The sequence below is a fragment of the Schistocerca cancellata genome, chromosome 12, assembly GCF_023864275.1.
Source record: "Schistocerca cancellata isolate TAMUIC-IGC-003103 chromosome 12, iqSchCanc2.1, whole genome shotgun sequence".
NCBI lineage: Eukaryota > Metazoa > Arthropoda > Insecta > Orthoptera > Acrididae > Schistocerca > Schistocerca cancellata.
Genome location: NC_064637.1, coordinates 55026028 through 55047329, shown reverse-complemented (window position 1 = coordinate 55047329; position 21302 = coordinate 55026028). Strand labels below are relative to the sequence as shown.

Sequence of the window (21302 nt, the reverse complement as noted above, 5' to 3'; positions counted from 1 at the left end):
CGAGGCCGTTGTGATCCAGCACGGCGTTCCGTATTACACTCCTGAACCCACCGATTCCATATTCTGCTAACAGTCATTGGATCTCGACCAACGCGAGTAGCAATGTCGCGATACGATAAACCGCAATCGCGATAGGCTACAATCCGACCTTTATCAAAGTCTGAAACGTGATGGTACGCATTTCTCCTCTATACACGAGTCATCACAACAACGTTTGACCAGGCAACACCGGCCGGCCGGGAATCGAACCCGGGACCCCATGATCCAGGGGCAGAAACGCTAGCCAGTAGACCACGAGCTGCGGACGGGATTTATGTTGGTAGTGGTGGTTAATGCTGAAGGTGTTGGTGTTGGTATGTGGTCCTTGTAGGTGTGGGGCACCCACGTGTGGACTGGTGTGGTGCTTCGCACTGACCTGAACTCTGCTGGAGTTCCCCACGGTGCGGAGAGTCCGATGTGCGAGATAGCCAGGCTGTCCGTGGGCGCGCGCCAGCTGAGCAGCGGGCCCTGGTGGAGGTGCGAACCCCGGCCCAGCGAGAGCAGGCCGCGCTCCCAGCTCAGCCACAGCGTCCGGAACTCCCCAGTCACCAGGCCGGGCGTCTGCGCACTCGCCAACCGCACGCCGTAGGCTGTACAGAAACACCGGCCAATGTCAGCTCTGCAGGGCGCTCGCCTCCTGTTTTGTGTCGGTCAGTATCCCCTAATCTACACTCCTGGAAATGGAAAAAAGAACACATTGACACCGGTGTGTCAGACCCACCATACTTGCTCCGGACACTGCGAGAGGGCTGTACAAGCAATGATCACACGCACGGCACAGCGGACACACCAGGAACCGCGGTGTTGGCCGTCGAATGGCGCTAGCTGCGCAGCATTTGTGCACCGCCGCCGTCAGTGTCAGCCAGTTTGCCGTGGCATACGGAGCTCCATCGCAGTCTTTAACACTGGCAGCATGCCGCGACAGCGTGGACGTGAACCGTATGTGCAGTTGACGGACTTTGAGCGAGGGCGTATAGTGGGCATGCGGGAGGCCGGGTGGACGTACCGCCGAATTGCTCAACACGTGGGGCGTGAGGTCTCCACAGTACATCGATGTTGTCGCCAGTGGTCGGCGGAAGGTGCACGTGCCCGTCGACCTGGGACCGGACCGCAGCGACGCACGGATGCACGCCAAGACCGTAGGATCCTACGCAGTGCCGTAGAGGACCGCACCGCCACTTCCCAGCAAATTAGGGACACTGTTGCTCCTGGGGTATCGGCGAGGACCATTCGCAACCGTCTCCATGAAGCTGGGCTACGGTCCCGCACACCGTTAGGCCGTCTTCCGCTCACGCCCCAACATCGTGCAGCCCGCCTCCAGTGGTGTCGCGACAGGCGTGAATGGAGGGACGAATGGAGACGTGTCGTCTTCAGCGATGAGAGTCGCTTCTGCCTTCGTGCCAATGATGGTCGTATGCGTGTTTGGCGCCGTGCAGGTGAGCGCCACAATCAGGACTGCATACGACCGAGGCACACAGGGCCAACACCCGGCATCATGGTGTGGGGAGCGATCTCGTACACTGGCCGTACACCACAGGTGATCGTCGAGGGGACACTGAATAGTGCACGGTACATCCAAACCGTCATCGAACCCATCGTTCTACCATTTCTAGACCGGCAAGGGAACTTGCTGTTCCAACAGGACAATGCACGTCCGCATGTATCCCGTGCCACCCAACGTGCTCTAGAAGGTGTAAGTCAACTACCCTGGCCAGCAAGATCTCCGGATCTGTCCCCCATTGAGCATGTTTGGGACTGGATGAAGCGTCGTCTCACGCGGTCTGCACGTCCAGCACGAACGCTGGTCCAACTGAGGCGGTGGAAATGGCATGGCAAGCCGTTCCACAGGACTACATCCAGCATCTCTACGATCGTCTCCGTGGGAGAATAGCAGCCTGCATTGCTGCGAAAGGTGGATATACACTGTACTAGTGCCGACATTGTGCAGGCTCTGTTGCCTGTGTCTATGTGCCTGTGGTTCTGTCAGTGTGATCATGTGATGTATCTGACCACAGGAATGTGTCAATAAAGTTTCCCCTTCCTGGGACAATGAATTCACGGTGTTCTTATTTCAATTTCCAGGAGTGTAGCTCAACTACATTCCGTTTACCCCTGATTTACTTTTGCTGAACTTCAGCTGCTAGTCCAAGTCCTTTACCTTCTCTTATAGAAATATAATGTGACATCCACAACAGCCTAAGTGTACTCCACACAGAAAAGCCATAGTAACAAAACTTCGTCTACAGCAACAGTTAGAAATAATGTTACACAAAGAAAAAACTTCTGAAAACATTTTGAATGAAAAGAGTTTAGCAGACACTTTCCATTGTGCAGCACATTTTGTAAACACATTCAAAACAAGTAAAGAATTTGAAATGTAAAAATGCTCCATTCCTACAAAATACACATGTGTGGGGCATGGAAAGTTCACAAGAGTGCAGTTGTGGAGCGCCAAATCAGACGATGGACAATAGTCTCAATGAGTGCCCTGGCAGATCATTCCCAGGTGGCATCATGGATCTGCACTCCGTTTCTCCGACAGCAGTTTCTTGGCTGTCTGAACTGGATATAGCTGTTTATGTTTAGGTTTCTTACTTACTGAATTTTCGTTTTTTTTCTTTTCCTTTTTTTTCTGCACTTGCTCAGACTAGGTGTATTTCACACCCAAATATGTACATTTTAATTGTCTCAACTCAGTATATGATTTGTCTATAACTGTTTATTTTAATTATCTTACGTTTTATGCAACATCTGTGTACTTAACACACACCTGTTTGGAGCATTGATGTTATGTAATTTTTTGTGTATTGTAATTTGCTGTGCTTCTCATATGAAATATGTATGTGCACACTTCAATTGCCCATGAAGGACAGTGTACAGGTCTGTATCATTCTGCTTGTCCTACCTGTAAGTCATATATACACTCCTGGAAATTGAAATAAGAACACCGTGAATTCATTGTCCCAGGAAGGGGAAACTTTATTGACACATTCCTGGGGTCAGATACATGACATGATCACACTGACAGAACCACAGGCACATAGACACAGGCAACAGAGCATGCACAATGTCGGCACTAGTACAGTGTATATCCACCTTTCGCAGCAATGCAGGCTGCTATTCTCCCATGGAGACGATCGTAGAGATGCTGGATGTAGTCCTGTGGAACGGCTTGCCATGCCATTTCCACCGCCTCAGTTGGACCAGCGTTCGTGCTGGACGTGCAGACCGCGTGAGACGACGCTTCATCCAGTCCCAAACATGCTCAATGGGGGAGGACAGATCCGGAGATCTTGCTGGCCAGGGTAGTTGACTTACACCTTCTAGAGCACGTTGGGTGGCACGGGATACATGCGGACGTGCATTGTCCTGTTGGAACAGCGAGTTCCCTTGCCGGTCTAGGAATGGTAGAACGATGGGTTCGATGACGGTTTGGATGTACCGTGCACTATTCAGTGTCCCCTCGACGATCACCAGTGGTGTACGGGCAGTGTACGAGATCGCTCCCCACACCATGATGCCGGGTGTTGGCCCTGTGTGCCTCGGTCGTATGCAGTCCTGATTGTGGCGCTCACCTGCACGGTGCCAAACACGCATACGACCATCATTGGCACCAAGGCAGAAGCGACTCTCATCGCTGAAGACGACACGTCTCCATTCGTCCCTCCATTCACGCCTGTCGCGACACCACTGGAGGCGGGCTGCACGATGTTGGGGCGTGAGCGGAAGACGGCCTAACGGTGTGCGGGACCGTAGCCCAGCTTCATGGAGACGGTTGCGAATGGTCCTCGCCGATACCCCAGGAGCAACAGTGTCCCTAATTTGCTGGGAAGTGGCGGTGCGGTCCCGTACGGCACTGCGTAGGATCCTACGGTCTTGGCGTGCATCCGTGCGTCGCTGCGGTCCGGTCCCAGGTCGACGGGCACGTGCACCTTCCGCCGACCACTGGCGACAACATCGATGTACTGTGGAGACCTCACGCCCCACGTGTTGAGCAATTCGGCGGTACGTCCACCCGGCCTCCCGCATGCCCACTATACGCCCTCGCTCAAAGTCCGTCAACTGCACATACGGTTCACGTCCACGCTGTCGCGGCATGCTACCAGTGTTAAAGACTGTGATGGAGCTCCGTATGCCACGGCAAACTGGCTGACACTGACGGCAGTGGTGCACAAATGCTGCGCAGCTAGCGCCATTCGACGGCCAACACCGCGGTTCCTGGTGTGTCCGCTGTGCCGTGCGTGTGATCATTGCTTGTACAGCCCTCTCGCAGTGTCCGGAGCAAGTATGGTGGGTCTGACACACCAGTGTCAATGTGTTCTTTTTTCCATTTCCAGGAGTGTATATATATATATATATATATATATATATATATATATATATATATATATATATATATAGGGTGTTACAAAAAGGTACGGCCAAACTTTCAGGAAACATACCTCACGCACAAATAAAGAAAAGATGTTATGTGGACATGTGTCCGGAAACGCTTAATTTCCATGTTAGAGCTCATTTTAGTTTCGTCAGTATGTACTGTACTTCCTCGATTCACCGCCATCATTTCATACGGGATACTCTACCTGTGCTGCTAGAACATGCGCCTTTACAAGTACGACACAACATGTGGTTCATGCACGATGGAGCTCCTGCACATTACAGTCGAAGTGTTCGTACGCTTCTCAACAACAGATTCGGTGACCGATGGATTGGTAGAGGCGGACCAATTCCGTGGCCTCCACGCTCTCCTGACCTTAACCCTCTTGACTTTCATTAATGGGGGCATTTGAAAGCTCTTGTCTACGCAACCCCGGTACCAAATGTAGAGACTCTTCGTGCTCGTATTGTGGACGGCTGTGATACAATACGCCATTGTCCAGGGCTGCATCAGCGCATCAGGGATTCCATGCGACGGAGGGTGGATGCATGTATCCTCGCTAACGGAGGACATTTTGAACATTTCGTGTAACAAAGAGTCACATAACTAATGAGGAAGTATTGAATAGGATTGGGGAGAAGAGAAGTTTGTGGCACAACTTGAACAGAAGAAGGGATCGGTTGGTAGAACATCTTCTGAGGCATCAAGGGATCACCAATTTAGTATTGGAGGGCAGCGTGGAGGGTAAAAATCGTAGGGGGAGACAAGAGATGAATACACTAAGCAGATTCAGAAGGATGTAGGTTGCAGTAGGTACTGGGAGATGAAGAAGCTTGCACAGGATAGAGTAGCATGGAGAGCTGCATCAAACCAGTCTCGGGACTGAAGACCACAACAACATCAACTGTAACAAAGTGTTTGAAGTCACGCTGGTACTTTCTGTTGCTGTGTGTTTCCATTCCATGATTAATGTGATTTGAAGAGATGTAATAAAATGAGCTCTAACATGGAAAGTAAGCGTTTCCGGACACATGTCCACATAACATATTTTCTTTCTTTGTGTGTGAGGAATGTTTCCTGAAAGTTTGCCCATTCCTTTTTGTAACACCCTGTATATATATAACTTGAGGTAAGGCTGGCCAATGATCTCTTCAGTGCAGATGCACACCGAGAAATCTCACAGGAATCGGCAAAATGCTGTGCGTAATGAGGATACTGGAGAAGGGCCACATTGTCAGTAGTATGTGGATAATCTGAGAATTTGGGTCTGACGGGAGGCATGCTAGGGTAGTACGTGCAGTCGCAGCTTATCGTATAGCGCCATAAAACTTGATACCGTGAATCCCAACCGTTGTGCAACTGATTCATACGAAAGTGTGTCATATGCTACACGATAAGATCGTTGATTTGAATAAAGCGTATGGTGCCTGAAGATGGTAAAATGAATTGCCGAAACTGGTTGCGTCCGAAATAAAATAATATAACCTAAAGTATACGGCTGTTGGTAAAGTTTATTGAATTGAAAAGTATGTACCAGCCGATGTCCTCTGGCCATAATGGACTGACAGAGAAATGTCATTAATTCCTCTGTTTCTTGAACTGTAAGTCAAATTTATACAGTGAGGGCAAAATGAAAGCGGACAGGAAAATATTTGCAAAACGGATGCCTAACTGACCCTGGGTAATGAACATGAGCACTGACCATCACAGAAATATGCTGGAATCCGTGATTGCGATTAAGCGGTTGGTTGCTCAGTTAGGTGGAATCAGGGCTTTTGGATCCTCAGTTTTCTATCTATTCAGATGAGACATGTTTCAAGCTGTCAGGGTGTCTGAACTCACCGATCATGCATCATTAGGCGACAAAAGATCTTCAACAGTACTTTAAAGAACTGTTGCATAATCTCAAGATTGGTGTTTGGTGCACACTATCTGGCTTCCACGTTGTAACACGGTCCTTTCAGCAAAGTATTAATGCTGACTGGTATGTGCGGAAACTGTGTGATCCATATGTAGATCAGGTCACAGAAGATGAATGACTATATGAATACATCCAGCTAGACAGAGCAACCAAACTCGCTGCCTTGATAACCTTGTAATGAGTTTAAGAGATGTTTGGTGAGGGGAGGACAATCGGCAGAGGCAGAGCAGTCTCCTAGACAACTTGATCAACGGATCTCTCTCTCTGCGATTTTCACCTGTTGGGAAAATTGAATGGTCAGGTATACTCAAATAACCCTCACACAGTGGAAGAAGTGCCGTAATGGTAACCCCGGTTCCCTGTCAGATCAGTGAAGTGAATCATTGTCGGGCTGGGCTGGCACTTGGATGGGTGATCATCTGGTCTGCCGAGCGCTGCTGGGAACCAGGGTGCTCTCAGCCCTTGTGAAGAAAACTGAGGAGCTACTTGATTGAGAAGTAGTGGCTCCGGTCTCGTAAACTGACATACGGCTGGGAGAACAGTATGCTAACCGCATGCCCCTCCATATCTGCACCCAGTGATGCTTGTGGTCTGAGGATGACACGGCGGCCGGTCGGTACTGCTAGGCCTTCATGGGCTGTTCAGGCAGAGTTTAGTTTAGTTTTTAGTGGAAGAACTACAGCAGAACACTGGAAACTATCTTGTTGACTTCTGGAGACCACAAGGAGAAAGTCTCGCTGCCAAGTGCCAATGCGCTTTTGGGCTGTGCTTCCATATGACACTAGGTTCAGCGTCGGTAAGCTGAACAGCGTACTCACACCGCACTCTCCCATTCGAGATTGGAGACAAAGTATGCTCCCTATTAACTGTAAGTTGCACTAATAATGCAGGTTTACTATTACATGCATTACACACATGTCTCTGCATACCTACGTTACCAAGTCACTATCCCAGGGCACAGAACCGAGACCAGTTGCATTGCATGTTGCCTATCTGACGGCTTACAGGGACAACAAAAATTTGATTTTCAGCATTTCATACAAATAGTGATCGGACATAAAAATTTAAAGTTCAAATGGTTCAAATGGGTCTGAGCACTATGGGACTTAACATCTGAGGTCATCAGTCCACTAGAACTTAGAACCACTTAAACCTAACTAACCTAAGGACATCACACACACCCATGCCCGAGGCAGGATTCGAACCTGCGACCGTAGCGGTTGCGCGGTTCCAGACTGTAGCGCCTTTAACCGCGTGGCCTCACCGATCGGCGTGAAGAGAAGATATTGGATGTTGTTTGTCCTACACAGCAAAGTCAAAAACAACATTCTCTCAAAAATACGACATTCAACGAAAAATGACATCCAATGGCTGTATAAAGATGTTTAACTTAAATACAGACTATGATAAGATGTCACAGCAGCCATTGCCTTTGTGGTACTTCTTAAAGTTGACTTCTGGCATCGCAAATTCCGGTTGATTCCTGTATGGGAGTTTTGCCCTACTGGGTGTGATTATCGGCCAGAGTGTTCCAGAACCCAGACAGCACAGTGGGGGGGGGGGACGGGAATAGGGAGGGGGAAGACACGCCCCTGAGGCCGTACAGTGGGGGCCATCTCATCGCTCATCGCCGCTAACCGCTGTCCACCCCCTGCGCCACTGGTGGACGATCGCTCACCTAGGAGGGTGATTTGAGGGGGGGGGGCAGGGGCGCAGCTGATTTATCACGCGCTACACCGACCATCCTTCGTGATGAATGGCCTTCGACCGATGCGCAGTTTTTCCACTTCGTGTTGTCACGAGTTCTGACACATGTTCCAAGGTCTCATATGTACCTTTCCGGCCAGCCGGGGTGGCCGAGAGGTTCTAGGCGCTACAGTGTGGAACCGCGCGACCGATACGGTCGCAGGTTCGAATCCTGCCTCGGGCATGGATGTGTGTAATGTCCTTAGGTTAGTTACGTTTAAGTAGTTCTAAGTTCCAGGGGACTGATGACCTCAGAAGTTAAGTCCCATAGTGCTCAGAGCCATTTGAACCATTTGTACCCTTCCATAAGGTCTCAGGGTAATTTTTATTACATGTATCTAATATATATGAATGAACAATAGTAAAACCTGTAACTCATAGCGTTCAACCTTTTCTATCGTCCACACGTCTCAACAAGCCGTTTCGGAAACCAACCCGATGATCTGGACATGTGGAGCCTGGGCTAAGCACGTCTGTTAAACGTTGCCCATGAACGTCCAAAAATCCCAGGCGTTTCACGGATGCGTTGAGAAAGCGTTTCGAGAGACACCCTCATAATGGGAGCATTATTTCTCCCAACAGGAGTTGATTAGTGTACAGGGCAAAAAAAAAAAAAAAAAAAAAAAGCTTTTGGCTAAATGCTGCGAAAATTGCACTCATAAAAAAGCGGTGTTTCTGTAAGATAATAGATCCCTGAATCCACACCTAATTTCAGAATTTCTGTATCGGTCTCAGTTTCCATATGATACTGGTTTCTGCGAATATTTACGTCATCATGTGTATCACAAAAAAAGCATAGTTACATCAGTAGGATTAAAAATAAATAATGTGTTCAATAATATTAACTCTAACCATGAATACATCCCCTGTAAACTGACTCGTTCCAGATCGTTTAGATAAAAGAATCGTTCAGGTGATCTATGGAACATATAAGGAAACAACATTACGAAGAGATACCCAAGAAAAAGCTGAATTATTTTTTAAAATCTATGTACGAAGCGTGTTTTTTAAGTAAGCACCGTTTTGAAATTAAAAAAAAGACGTGCTAAGATATCTCAATAATTTTATTTTTACATGAAAGTCTGTACCTTAATCTACTTTTCTACATAATTTCCGTCAATATTGAGGCACCTGCCATAAAGTTGTACCAGTTTTTGAATACCCTCCTCCTAGAAGTCTGCCGCCTGACTTGTTAACCACTGTTTTGACTTCGTCATCGTCTTGAAGACGCTGACCGCCCAAGTGTTTCTTCAAGTGCAGAAACAGATGGTAGTCACTGGGCGCAAGATCGGGGCTGTACGGAGGATGATCTAGAGTTTCCCATCGAAAAGATGTGATGAGATCTTCGGTCTGATTCGCCACATGCGGACGGGCATTGTCTTGCAGCAAAACGATGCCCTTGCTGAACTTGCCACGTATTTTGTTCGGAATTGAACGGCGCAGATTGTGCAATGTCTTACAGTAAGCCGCTGCACTGATTGTCTCATTACGAGGCAGAAATTCCACAAGCAATACTCCTTTTCTGTACCAAAAAACTGGACACGTGATTTTCCGGGCAGAAATTGTTTGCTTAAACTTCACTTTTCTGGCTGAATCTAAATGCCGCCATTCCATGGACTGTTGCTTTGATTCTGGTGTGACGTAGGCCTCCCATGTTTCATCTTGAAGAAACACCTGGCCGGTCAGCGTCTTCAAGACGATGACGAAGGCAAAACAGTGGTGATGCAGTGGTTAACAAGTCAGGCGGCAGTCTTCTATGAGGAGGGTATTCAAAAACTGGTACAACGTTATGACAGGTGCCTCAATATTGAAGGAAATGGTGTAGAAAAGTAGATTAAGGTACAGGATTTCATGTAAAAACAAAATTATTGAGATATCTCAGGACGTCAAAACATGCCTCGTATTTTCAAACTGTTTGCAAAACAACCTTATCCTCTTCAAAATACTCTCCATTACAATTTCTTCATTTGTCCCACCGGTGCTTGCACTGTTAGAAACGTTTTTAGCAGTCGTCTTTAGAAATGGCTGACAGCTCCCCCCTCATTTTTCATTGACTTCTTCAATGTTGTCAGATCGGTGTCTTTTCCTGCCCGCTTTTATGTGCGGAAATAAGAAAAAGACATACAGATCCAGGTCAGGCGAGTAAGGTGCGTGGGGCAGCGGAACTGTGCCATTTTTAGCCAAAGATTGTCTAACAGAGATGGCTGTGTGTGCAGGTGCATTGTCATGGTGGAAGAACCTGCCACCTGTCTTCCGCTAAAATTCACTGAACCGAGCTCTAAGACAACCCAGTAATCTCTGACAGTTGATCAGTTGTCTTTCGACGGTCTGTGCGCACAAGCTCTCAAATTTGTTCAATATTTTCGTCGACTCGGGCAGTTGATGGACATCCGGAACGAGGTTTGTCATCAATCGACGTGTAGCCATTTTTAAACAAAGCAAAGGACTAGTACATTTGAATTTTTCCCATAGCGTCATCTTGGTAAGCTGTTTTCAACACTAAAACAGGTTCTGCAGCATTTTTACTGAGTAGAAAACAACATTTCACAGCTGCACCTTGTTCACTTAATCTTGCCGCCATAAAAAAACGAACCAACAGCAAAACAGCGCTAGGAAAAACAATCACTGCAGATGAACAGAACAAGCCAGGTCGACAACACGGGCGGCACTGAACTGGCAATGAGTTGCGCCACACACGACTAGCGGCAGTAATGCGTACTACAGAAGCTCCGCCCACGGCGATGTTATACCGACTTTTTATACCCCTCGTATATGTGCAAAAAAACGTTCCGAAACCCCCACACTGGAACCAGTTTACCCTGACAGCTATCTGCCAAAATACAGCATTGTTCGAAGAAAACATTCAGAAAGATAAAAATCGTGCCAGGTGTAGGGTTTTCGGAGGCGCTGAAGCGTGAGAAACGCCGTTTGCCTCAGAGATCACACTAGGATAGAACGCTCGGGTTACATTCCTGATACAAGCGTTTCTACTGGTTCATAGTGCTCTATCTTATAGAGTGTGTGTTTTCTCATGTGTTCCTATGTGCAAGCCTTTCAATAGGTCTGCCTTGGAATAGTGTCATGGAGTGGGAGATGTCTCCTGGCTTCCTCCCAACATCACAACGCCTCTGATTAGTAATAACGAAATCCATGAGAGAAGGACTTTGTTTTATCTGACGGCAAAATTCTTACTGGATGGAACACACAATATCTGTTACTAGTAGCAGGCGAGGGCAACGGCCTTGCCGCAGTGGTTACATCGGTTCCCGTGAGATCGCCGAAGTTAAGCGCTGTCGAGCGTGGTCGGCACTTGGATGGGTGACCATCGGGATCGCCATGCGCTGTTGCCATTTTTCGGGGTCCACTCAGCCTTGTGATGCCAATTGAGGAGCTACTAGACCGAATAGTAGCGGCTTCGGTCAAGAATACCATCATTATGACCGGGAAAGCGGTGTGCTGACCCCACACCTTTCCCATCTGCATCCTCCACTGAGGACGACACGGCGGTCGGATGGTCCCGGTAGGCCACTCGTGGCCTGAAGACGGAGTGAGTACTAGCAGGTGAGATTCTTGCTGTGGCAGAAGCAAAGTGCTGAGTTAGACGACACTTACGAGCCAACGACGGAAGTGTAAATACCTGCTAGCAGGTGAGGCATATGCACCCAGACAAGGATCACTTCACTTCAGCACTGAGTACAGAGGGCAAACTGAATCCAGGATTTCCAGCCTATACCACCACTATTTTCCACATTCACATTGCACGATTCAGAAGGGATGCAACGTCACTTAAAGCCATTCAGGAACCAGTTATACAGTTTTTAAGTTTTGTAGCCAGCCAGTTACTTTCATTATGCACTTTAGTATTATCTTAAAGGGGAAAGACATGCTACTTCTCTTAGTACTTAGCGCTGGTGTAAGATTTAGAAATTGCTTTCTGCTCCAGAGGAAAACCTATGTAGTGCTTATTTTAACATAAATAACAATCCACTCTACAGTAACTATTCACAAGGGAATCTCCCCATCGCACACCCCTCAGATTTAGTTACAAGTTGGCACAGTGGATAGGCCTTGAAAAACTGAACACAGATCAATCGAGAAAACAGGAAGAAGTTGTGCGGAACTATGAAAAAAATAAGCAAAATATAGAAACTGAGTAGTCCATGCGCAAGATAGGCGACATCAAGGATATTGTGAAGTCAGGAGCGCCGTGGTCCCGTGGTTAGCGTTAGCAGCTGCGGAAGGAGAGGTCCTTAGTTCAAGTCTTCCCTCGAGTAAAAAGTTTAATTTTTTATTTTCAGACAGTTATCATCTGTCCGTCCGTCCGTCCGATGCGAGATAACTGCGCCGTAGTATGGGGACGCTACACCTAAATGGAAAAATTTCAAAACATTAGTAAAATATGTTTTGACAGAGTATAGGGAAAACTGTGCGACTGTGAAACTGTTGCATTCATTTGTTGCAGTTTATGCGACAAACTCTTATGTTTTCATCACTTTTTTGGGAGTGATTGTCACATCCACAAGGAAACCTAAATCGGGCAAGGTAGAAGAATCTTTTTACCCATTCGCCAAGTGTACAAGTTAGGTGGGTCGACAACATATTCCTGTCACGTGACGCACATGCCGTCACCAGTGTCGTATAGAATATATCAGACGTGTTTCCTGTGGAGGAATCGGTTGACCTATGACCTTGCGATCAAATGTTTTCGGTTCCCATTGGAGAGGCACGTCCTTTCGTCTACTAATCGCACGGTTTTGCGGTGCGGTCGCAAAACACAGACACTAAACTTATTACAGTGAACATAGACGTCAATGAACGGACAGACAGATCATAACTTTGCGAAAATTAAAAAGTAAACTTTTTATATGAGAGAAGACTTGAACCCAGGACCTCTCGTTCCGCAGCTGCTCACGCTAACCATAGGAGCACGGCGCTCCTGACTTCACAATATCCTTGATGTTGCCGAACGTGCACATGGACTACTCAGTTTGTATATTTTGCTTATTTTTTCATAGTTCCACACAACTTCTTCCTGTTTTCTCGATTGATCTGGGTTCAGTTTCTCAAGGCGTATCCACTGTGCCAACTTATAACTAAATCTGAGAGGGGTGCGATGGGGAGGTTCTCTTGTCAGGAAATGTCAGGATGGTTCCTCCTCTGTAATCTGATGGGACCGAAGACCTTGCCATTTGGTCCCCTCCCCCCAAATCGACCAGTAACTAACGAAACTAAACTCCATCCGAACAGGCTTGGAAGGCTGAACGGTACCGACCGGTCACCGAGTCATCCTCAGCCCACAGGCGTCACTGGATGCGGACATGGAGGGGCATGTGGTCAGCACACCGCTGTCCCGGCCGTATGTCAGTTTACGAGACCGGAGCCGCTACTTCTCTATCAAGTAGCTCCTCAGTTTGCCTCACAAGGGCTGAGTGCAGCCAGCTTTCCAACAGCGCTCAGCAGACCAGATGGTCACATATCCAAGTGCTAGCCCAGTCCGACAGCGCTTAACTTCGCTGACATGACAGGAACTGACGTTACCACTGTGGCAATAATTACATATAGATTTATTTTTAAATGTGTTAGCGAAGACACAAGAAAAGTCAACTTATTTCTGTGGGAGATGGTGTGAGGTGAGCATCAAATGATATGCCATCTGTACGAAAGTCTTTTCAAAACAAATCTTCTGGTCAATTTAACTTCATGTTACGTACGAGTCCTGAAGCAAAGCTTTGTATGATAATAGGTAAGTCAATAAAGTTTTTGTTGTTGTTGTGGTCTTCAGTCCTGAGACTGGTTTGATGCAGCTCTCCATGCTACTCTATCCTGTGCAAGCTTCTTCATCTCCCAGTACCTACTGCAACCTACATTCTTCTGAATCTGCTTAGTGTATTCATCTCTTCGTCTCCCTCTACGATTTTCACCCTCCACGCTGCCCGTGTCCCTAAACTGGTGATTCATTGACGCCGCATAACATGTCCTACCAACCGATCCCTTCTTCTGATCAAGTTGTGCCACAAACTCCTCTTCTCCCCAATTCTATTCAATACTTCCTCATTAGTTATGTGATCTACCCATCTAATCTTCAGCATTCTTCTGTAGCACCACATTTCGAAAGCTTCTATTCTCTTCTTGTCCAAACTATTTATCGTCCATGTTTCACTTCCATACATGGCTACACTCCATACAAATACATTCATAAACGACTTCCTGACACTTAAATCTATACTCGATGTTAACAGATTTCTCTTCTTCAGAAACGCTTTCCTTGCCATTGCCAGTCTACATTTTATATCCTCTCTACTTCGACCATCATCAGTTATTTTGCACCCCAAATAACAAAACTCCTTTACTAAAAGTGTTTGATTTCCTAATCTAATTCCCTCAGCATCACCCCACTTAACTCGACTACATTCCATTATTTTCGTTTTGCTTTTGTTGATGTTCATCTTATACCCTCCTTTCAAGACGCTGTCCATTCCGTTCAACTGCTCTTCCAAGTCCTTTGCCGTGTCTGACAGAATTACAACGTCATCGGCAAACCTCAAAGTTTTTATTTCTTCTCCATGGATTTTAATACCTACTCCGAATTTTTCTTTTGTTTTCTTTACTGCTTGCTCAATATACAGATTGAATACCATCGGGGAGAGGCTACAACCCTGTCTCACTCCCTTCCCAACCACTGCTTCCCTTTCATGTCCCTGGCCCTGCCATCTGGTTTCTGTACAAGTTGTAAATAGCCTTTCGCTCCCTGTATTGTACCCCTGTCACCTTCAGAGTTTGAAAGAGAGTCATTAAAGTTATCATTGCTATAATATTTTGAGACTAATATTGGTGTCATTAGTAAAGATGGAGCCTTCGTTCTGTACCATCAGGTTTCTACACTGGACTGGAAAAAATCATGTGTGGTACATCACCTCATCAGTCAGTATTTGAGGATATCGGGCTTCCACTTCTACTCTGGAAACTTACAGTGAACTACTGGCGCTTGTTTTTCTTCTGGTGTCGTCCTATGGTAGGTCAACACCGTACGGAAGTACACTTGTGTTCACAAAGAACATAACATCTTGAACGACTAGAGATAGGATGCTCATATTCACAGGACGTTTACATTAGTATGTTCTGCAGAAGTGATTAGCATTTTAATCACCTAAGTTCAGCATGTGTCCTGATAACTTGTTCCATGCGTATAAGGTGTGAATGGTGCCGTGTGGTATAGTCATCCACGCTGCTTTCACATGCTTCCAAAGTTCATCTGTGGTGATACGCACTGGGTCACAGCACTGCACCTGTCATTTCACCATATCCCAAACATTTTCAACTGGCGAGAAGGCTCACATCCTGAGACAACAAGATGGGTCGTGTTTGTGTAGCAGCATGTGGTCGTACACTATCTTGCTGAAAAATTGCGTCTGGGATATTGTGCAGAAAAGTTATGTCTACGGTTCACAGGGTGTCATTCATAGAAGGGGCTTCTCCTGATCCTCTCAAGCTATCCAAGGTGACTCCAGTCTTGAAGAAGGGTATGAAATTAGATTCTGCAAACTACAGACCAATTTCACTAATTCCAGTACTAGGAAAAGTCTTTGAAGGCATAATATATCAGTATATGTATGAGTATCTAGAACTAAATGAGATGTTAAGTGCATCAGAGTTTGGTAACAGGAAAGGAAGGTCAGCTATATATGCCATAGAGCTCTCAGAGACATTTTCGCAGCATTCGAGGACCATGCTCACACACAGTTAACCTTATGTAATGTGAGCAAAGTCTTTGACTGTGCCGGCCACTCACTTTTCCTCTCTAAAACTGAGTACTATGGTATATGTGATAAAAGTTTAAAACTCATCAAATCATACGTCAATAAAAAGAAACAGGCGGTGAGTTCAAGAAGTCATCTGTCAAACACACTCGAGGTTCAACATGGAGTGTTGCAGGGATCTAAATTGGGACCTCTTCCCTTCCTTGTACACATAAATGACTTACCAGGAAATATAGATGTAGAGACATATATGTATGCAGATGATACAACTTTTCTATCTGTAAACCATGTATTTGATAACCTTGTAAGTGGTACGAAATTGGCAAAAGAAAATGAAACATCATGGTTTAATGCAAATGGTCTACTACTAAATGAGAAAAAGACCCAGAATATGTGGTTCAGTGTATCAAAGACTACAAAAATAGCCAAAGTTTTTAGGTATCATACTTGACAACAGTCTAGCATGGAACTCTCACATTGATCACATAGTGGATAGGTTGTCAGGAGTTATATATTTGTTGAAGAGACTGATGTGTTGTGTGACATTTGAGTACGTAACGACAGCGTACTTTGCCTTTTTTCAATCTGTTTTAAGGTATGGGTTTATACTCTGGGGAAAAAGCAGAAAAATAAATGATATTATGGTGATCCAGAAGAAAGCAATCAGAGTAATGGCTAGGGTAGGTAATAGGACACACGGTAAACCATTCTTCATTAAATATAGAATTTTAACAGTTATTCATTTATATATTCCTGACAGCATTAACTACAGGGTGTTACAAAAAGGTACGGCCAAACTTTCAGGAAACATTCCTCACACACAAAGAAAGAAAATATGTTATGTGGACATGTGTCCGGAAACGCTTACTTTACATGTTAGAGCTCATTTTATTACTTCTCTTCAAATCACATTAATCATGGAATGGAAACACACAGCAATAGAACGTACCAGCGTGACTTCAAACACTTTGTTACAGGAAATATTCAAAATTTCCTCCGTTAGCGAGGATACATGCATCCACCCTCCGTCGCATGGAATCCCTGATGCGCTGATGCAGCCCTGGAGAATGGCGTATTGTATCACAACCGTCCACAATACAAGCACGAAGAGTCTCTACGTTTGGTACCGGGGTTGCGTAGACAAGAGCTTTCAAATGCCTCCATAAATGAAAGTCAAGAGGGTTGAGGTCAGGAGAGCGTGGAAGCCATGAAATCTGTTGTTGTGAAGCGTACGAACACTTCGACTGAAATGTGCAGGAGCTCCATCGTGCATGAACCACATGTTGTGTCGTACTTGTAAAGGCACATGTTCTAGCAGCACAGGTAGAGTATCCCGTATGAAATCATGATAACGTGCTCCATTGAGCGTAGGTGGAAGAACGTGAGGCCCAATCAAGACATCACCAACAATGCCTGCCCAAACGTTCACATAAAATCTGTGTTGATGTCGTGATTGCACAATTGCGTGCGGATTCTCGTCAGCCTACACATGTTGATTGTGAAAATTTACAATTTGATCACGTTGGAATGAAGCCTCATCGGTAAAGACAACATTTGCACTGAAATGAGGATTGACACATTGTTGGATGAACCATTCGCAGAAGTGTACCTGTGGAGGCCAATCAGCTGCTGATAGTGCCTGCACAAGCTGTACATGGTACGGAAACAACTGGTTCTCCCGTAGCACTCTCCATACAGTGACGTGGTCAACGTTACCTTGTACAGCAGCAACTTCTCTGACGCTGACATTAGGGTTATCGTCAACTGCACGAAGAATTGCCCCGTCCATTGCAGGTGTCCTCGTCGTTCTAGGTCTTCCCCAGTCGCGAGTCATAGGCTGGAATGTTCCGTGCTCCCTACGACGCCGATCAATTGCTTCGAACGTCTTCCTGTCGGGACACCTTCGTTCTGGAAATCTGTCTCGATACAAACGTACCGCGCCACGGCTATTGCCCCGTGATAATCCATACATCAAATGGGCATCTGCCAACTCCGCATTTGTAAACATTGAACTGACTGCAAAACCACGTTCGTGATGAACACTAACGTGATGTGCTTGATGCTAGTACTGTAGAGCAATGAGTCGCATGTCAACACAAGCACCGAAGTCAACATTACCTTCCTTCAATTGGGCCACCTGTCAGTGAATCGAGGACGTACAGTACATACTGACTAAACTAAAATGAGCTCTAACATGAAAATTAAGCGTTTCCGGACACATGTCCACATAACATCTTTTCTTTATTTGTGGGTAAGGAATGTTTCCTGAAAGTTTGGCCGTACGGTTTGTAACACCCTGTATATATTTGCTTAACTACCTAATTTAAGTGTAAAAAATCAAAGGCATGACTACTATACAAGAACCTGTACTTCTCTGCTGTTGCCACAACATATGTTAGCTAAAACTAACAATAGTCATAAGTATATGGCAAGTAAAATATGTAACAAATTGTCTAAGAATGTATCAATCAAGCCTGGCAAATTATTTAAAGAAACTGTACATAAATTCTTGTTGACTAATCCATTCTATTCATTAGAAGAATTTTTAGAAATGCCCAATATCAACTTAAATATGGAAAATTTAATTTTTAAAATTAATAGGTTAAGTGAACTGACGAAGTCTATTGCATGTAATAATGCTGAATGACTAATAAAGAATCTGAATCTGAATGTAGGTCACACTGGTCACAGTGCCCTAGACACACTCCAACTGTGATGTGTAGTTGTACCCAATAGCTCGCCATGCGATAAAGCCTGAGTAGGCACTGTATGTCTTGTTGCGAACTGAGTCACTGTGATGACCCTGTAATGCCCCTCCCCGAAATGCGGCCTCATTTTCAAAGAAACAGAACCTGAATTCGTCCATAAACACTATCTGATGCCATTCCTGTCCCCATTGATGTCGCTGCATGCACCATTGCTGCCTAGTATGTTTATACACATTCGTCAAAGGTACGTGGGGAAGCGGAGAATACACAGGTAACCATGCCATAATAGGCGGCAATGGACTGACGCTTCTGATAGCGAACAATGTGTTACACTGTTACACTGTTGCGCCAGACCAGAGGAGAAGGCAGAGCCATTTGGATGAGGTGTCGATCTTCTCTGGGGGTGGTTTGGTTGGTGCGACCTGACCCATCTCTACATCTACATCTACATACATACCCCGCAGTCCACCATACGGTGCGTGGCGGAGGGTACCTCGCACCACAACTAGCATCTTCTCTCCCTGTTCCACTCCCAAACAGAACGAGGGAAAAATGACTGCCTATATGCCTCTGTACGAGCCCTAATCTCTCTTATCTTTGTGCTCTTTCCGTGAAATATAAGTTAGCGGCAGTAAAATTGTACCGCAGTCAGCCTCAAATGCTGGTTCTCTAAATTTCCTCAGTAGCGATTCACGAAAAGAACGCCTCCTTTCCTCTAGAGACTCCCACCCGAGTTCCTGAAGCATTTCCGTAACACTCGCGTGATGATCAAACCTACCAGTAACAAATCTAGCAGCCCGCCTCTGAATTGCTTCTATGTCCTCCCTCAATCCGACCTGATAGGGATCCCAAACGCTCGAGCAGTACTCAAGAATAGGTCGTATTAGTGTTTTATAAGCGGTCTCCTTTACGGATGAACCACATCTTCCCAAAATTCTACCAATGAACCGAAGACGACTATGCGCCTTCCGCACAACTGCCATTACACACTTTTCCAATTTCATATCGCTCTGCAATGTTACGCCCAAATATTTAATCGACGTGACTGTGTCAAGCACTACACTACTAATGGAGTATTCAAACATTACAGGACTCTTTTTCCTATTCATCGGCATTAATTTACATTTATCTATATTTAGAGTTAGCTGCCATTCTTTACACCAATCACAAATCCTGTCCAAGTCATCTTGTATCCTCCTACAGTCACTCAACGACGATACTTTCCCTTACACCACAGCATCATCAGCAAAGAGCCGCACATTGCTATCCACCCTATCCAAAAGATCATTTATGTAGATAGAAAACAACAGCGGACCTACGACACTTTCCTGGGGCACTCCAGATGATACCCTCAACTCTGATGAACGCTCACCATCAAGGACAACGTACTGGGTTCTATTACTTATGAAGTATTGGGAACCAATCCCATATGCTCGTATCTTAGGAGTCTACAGTGGGGCACCGATTCAAACGCCTTCCGGAAGTCAAGGAATATGGCATCCGTCTGATACCCTTCATCCATGGTTCGCAAGATATCATCTGAAAAAAGGGTGAGTTGCGTTTCGCAGGAGCGATGCTTTCTAATGCCGTGCTGTTGCATGGACAGTAACTTTCTCTCTTCATGTTCTACGTCCTTCTGTGAACCAATCTTCACACACCCGGTGCACTGCCGAAACACTTCGTCCCACACGGGCAGCCATTTCCAGGATGGATGCATCACACACTCTCATGCTAATAATGCGCCCTCTTTCAAACTCACTAATTTTGTGGTACAGTTTGCGCATACAACTGCGAGGCATCCAGCACGTCTGCTCAAATCTGAATGATCCATTACCTTTGGTTTACAGCGACAACGACAGCTATTTTACTGGTAGATGGCACTGCACCAATATATTGATGTTGACGTTGTACCTGCGGGCCGATATGTTTCAGATACTAGTCATTTCTGCAGAACATACTTCTGTACATCTCCTTTGAACGTTAACGTCCTGCCTCTACTTGTTAAAAGTATTCTGTTTTTTTTCTGAACATGAGTATACATTCTAAAGTCACGTACATGGCCTCTATACTATCAGTATCACATGTCTGCCACCGGTAGCTGAGTGGTTCGGGCAGAGGGCTACGTGCATTCTGTAATTAAAAAAAACTGAGTAAACCGATCATCAACGAACTTAAGGGGCTCCGGAAAGGCTCAAAATCATGAAAGTTCAATTTTTACTTTTTTGCGTTTTCTGAATCTGCAGACTATTACCTTTTAATAGATATATAATTTATTCAATTCCGAAGACTACAACTATTTTTAAATTTTTTTTAAAATGTGTTCTACATGGGCGTGACCCACTGTGGCGCTGTGCGATATGTTAATTACCTTGGTGACGGTGATTCTAAAAGTTTCAAACATGTTCAAGGACTGATGATGTTGTAGTGCAGAAATTTGAGTGTATTGGACACGTACAGAAGCGAATGGGAACAAGACTTCGGCGACTGAAAGCTTCGTACAAAAAACAAAAACTCAGTGATGGAAAAGCGTTGGATGGGAAGGGAAGGTTAACTGACAGTGTAATTGACAAAATACAGAACTATTATGGAATGGCTATTAGGCAAAATACACAAAGTGTCGACGAAATGAAGAAGGCTGTTTGGGATCTTTTTTTTCATACTTCTTCAACCGATGAAAATCCCCAACATAGCTTGTGTCCCAAAGAAGAAGACAGTTGGTGTAAATATAACAAAGGATTGCTAACTGGTGAAGT

At 45.6% G+C, this 21302-nt stretch overlaps 1 protein-coding gene across 1 annotated transcript in view; it reads right to left on the bottom strand.

Annotated features, from left to right (window-relative positions):
• The window catches only part of LOC126109449 (C3 and PZP-like alpha-2-macroglobulin domain-containing protein 8), a 968006-nt gene that overhangs the window by 151346 nt on the left and 795358 nt on the right, over positions 1 to 21302 (bottom strand). Inside the window, exon 18 of the mRNA XM_049914479.1 lies at positions 416 to 629. Within this exon, the coding sequence (XP_049770436.1) occupies positions 416 to 629 (214 nt within the window). The remainder of the gene's footprint in view (positions 1 to 415; positions 630 to 21302) is intronic.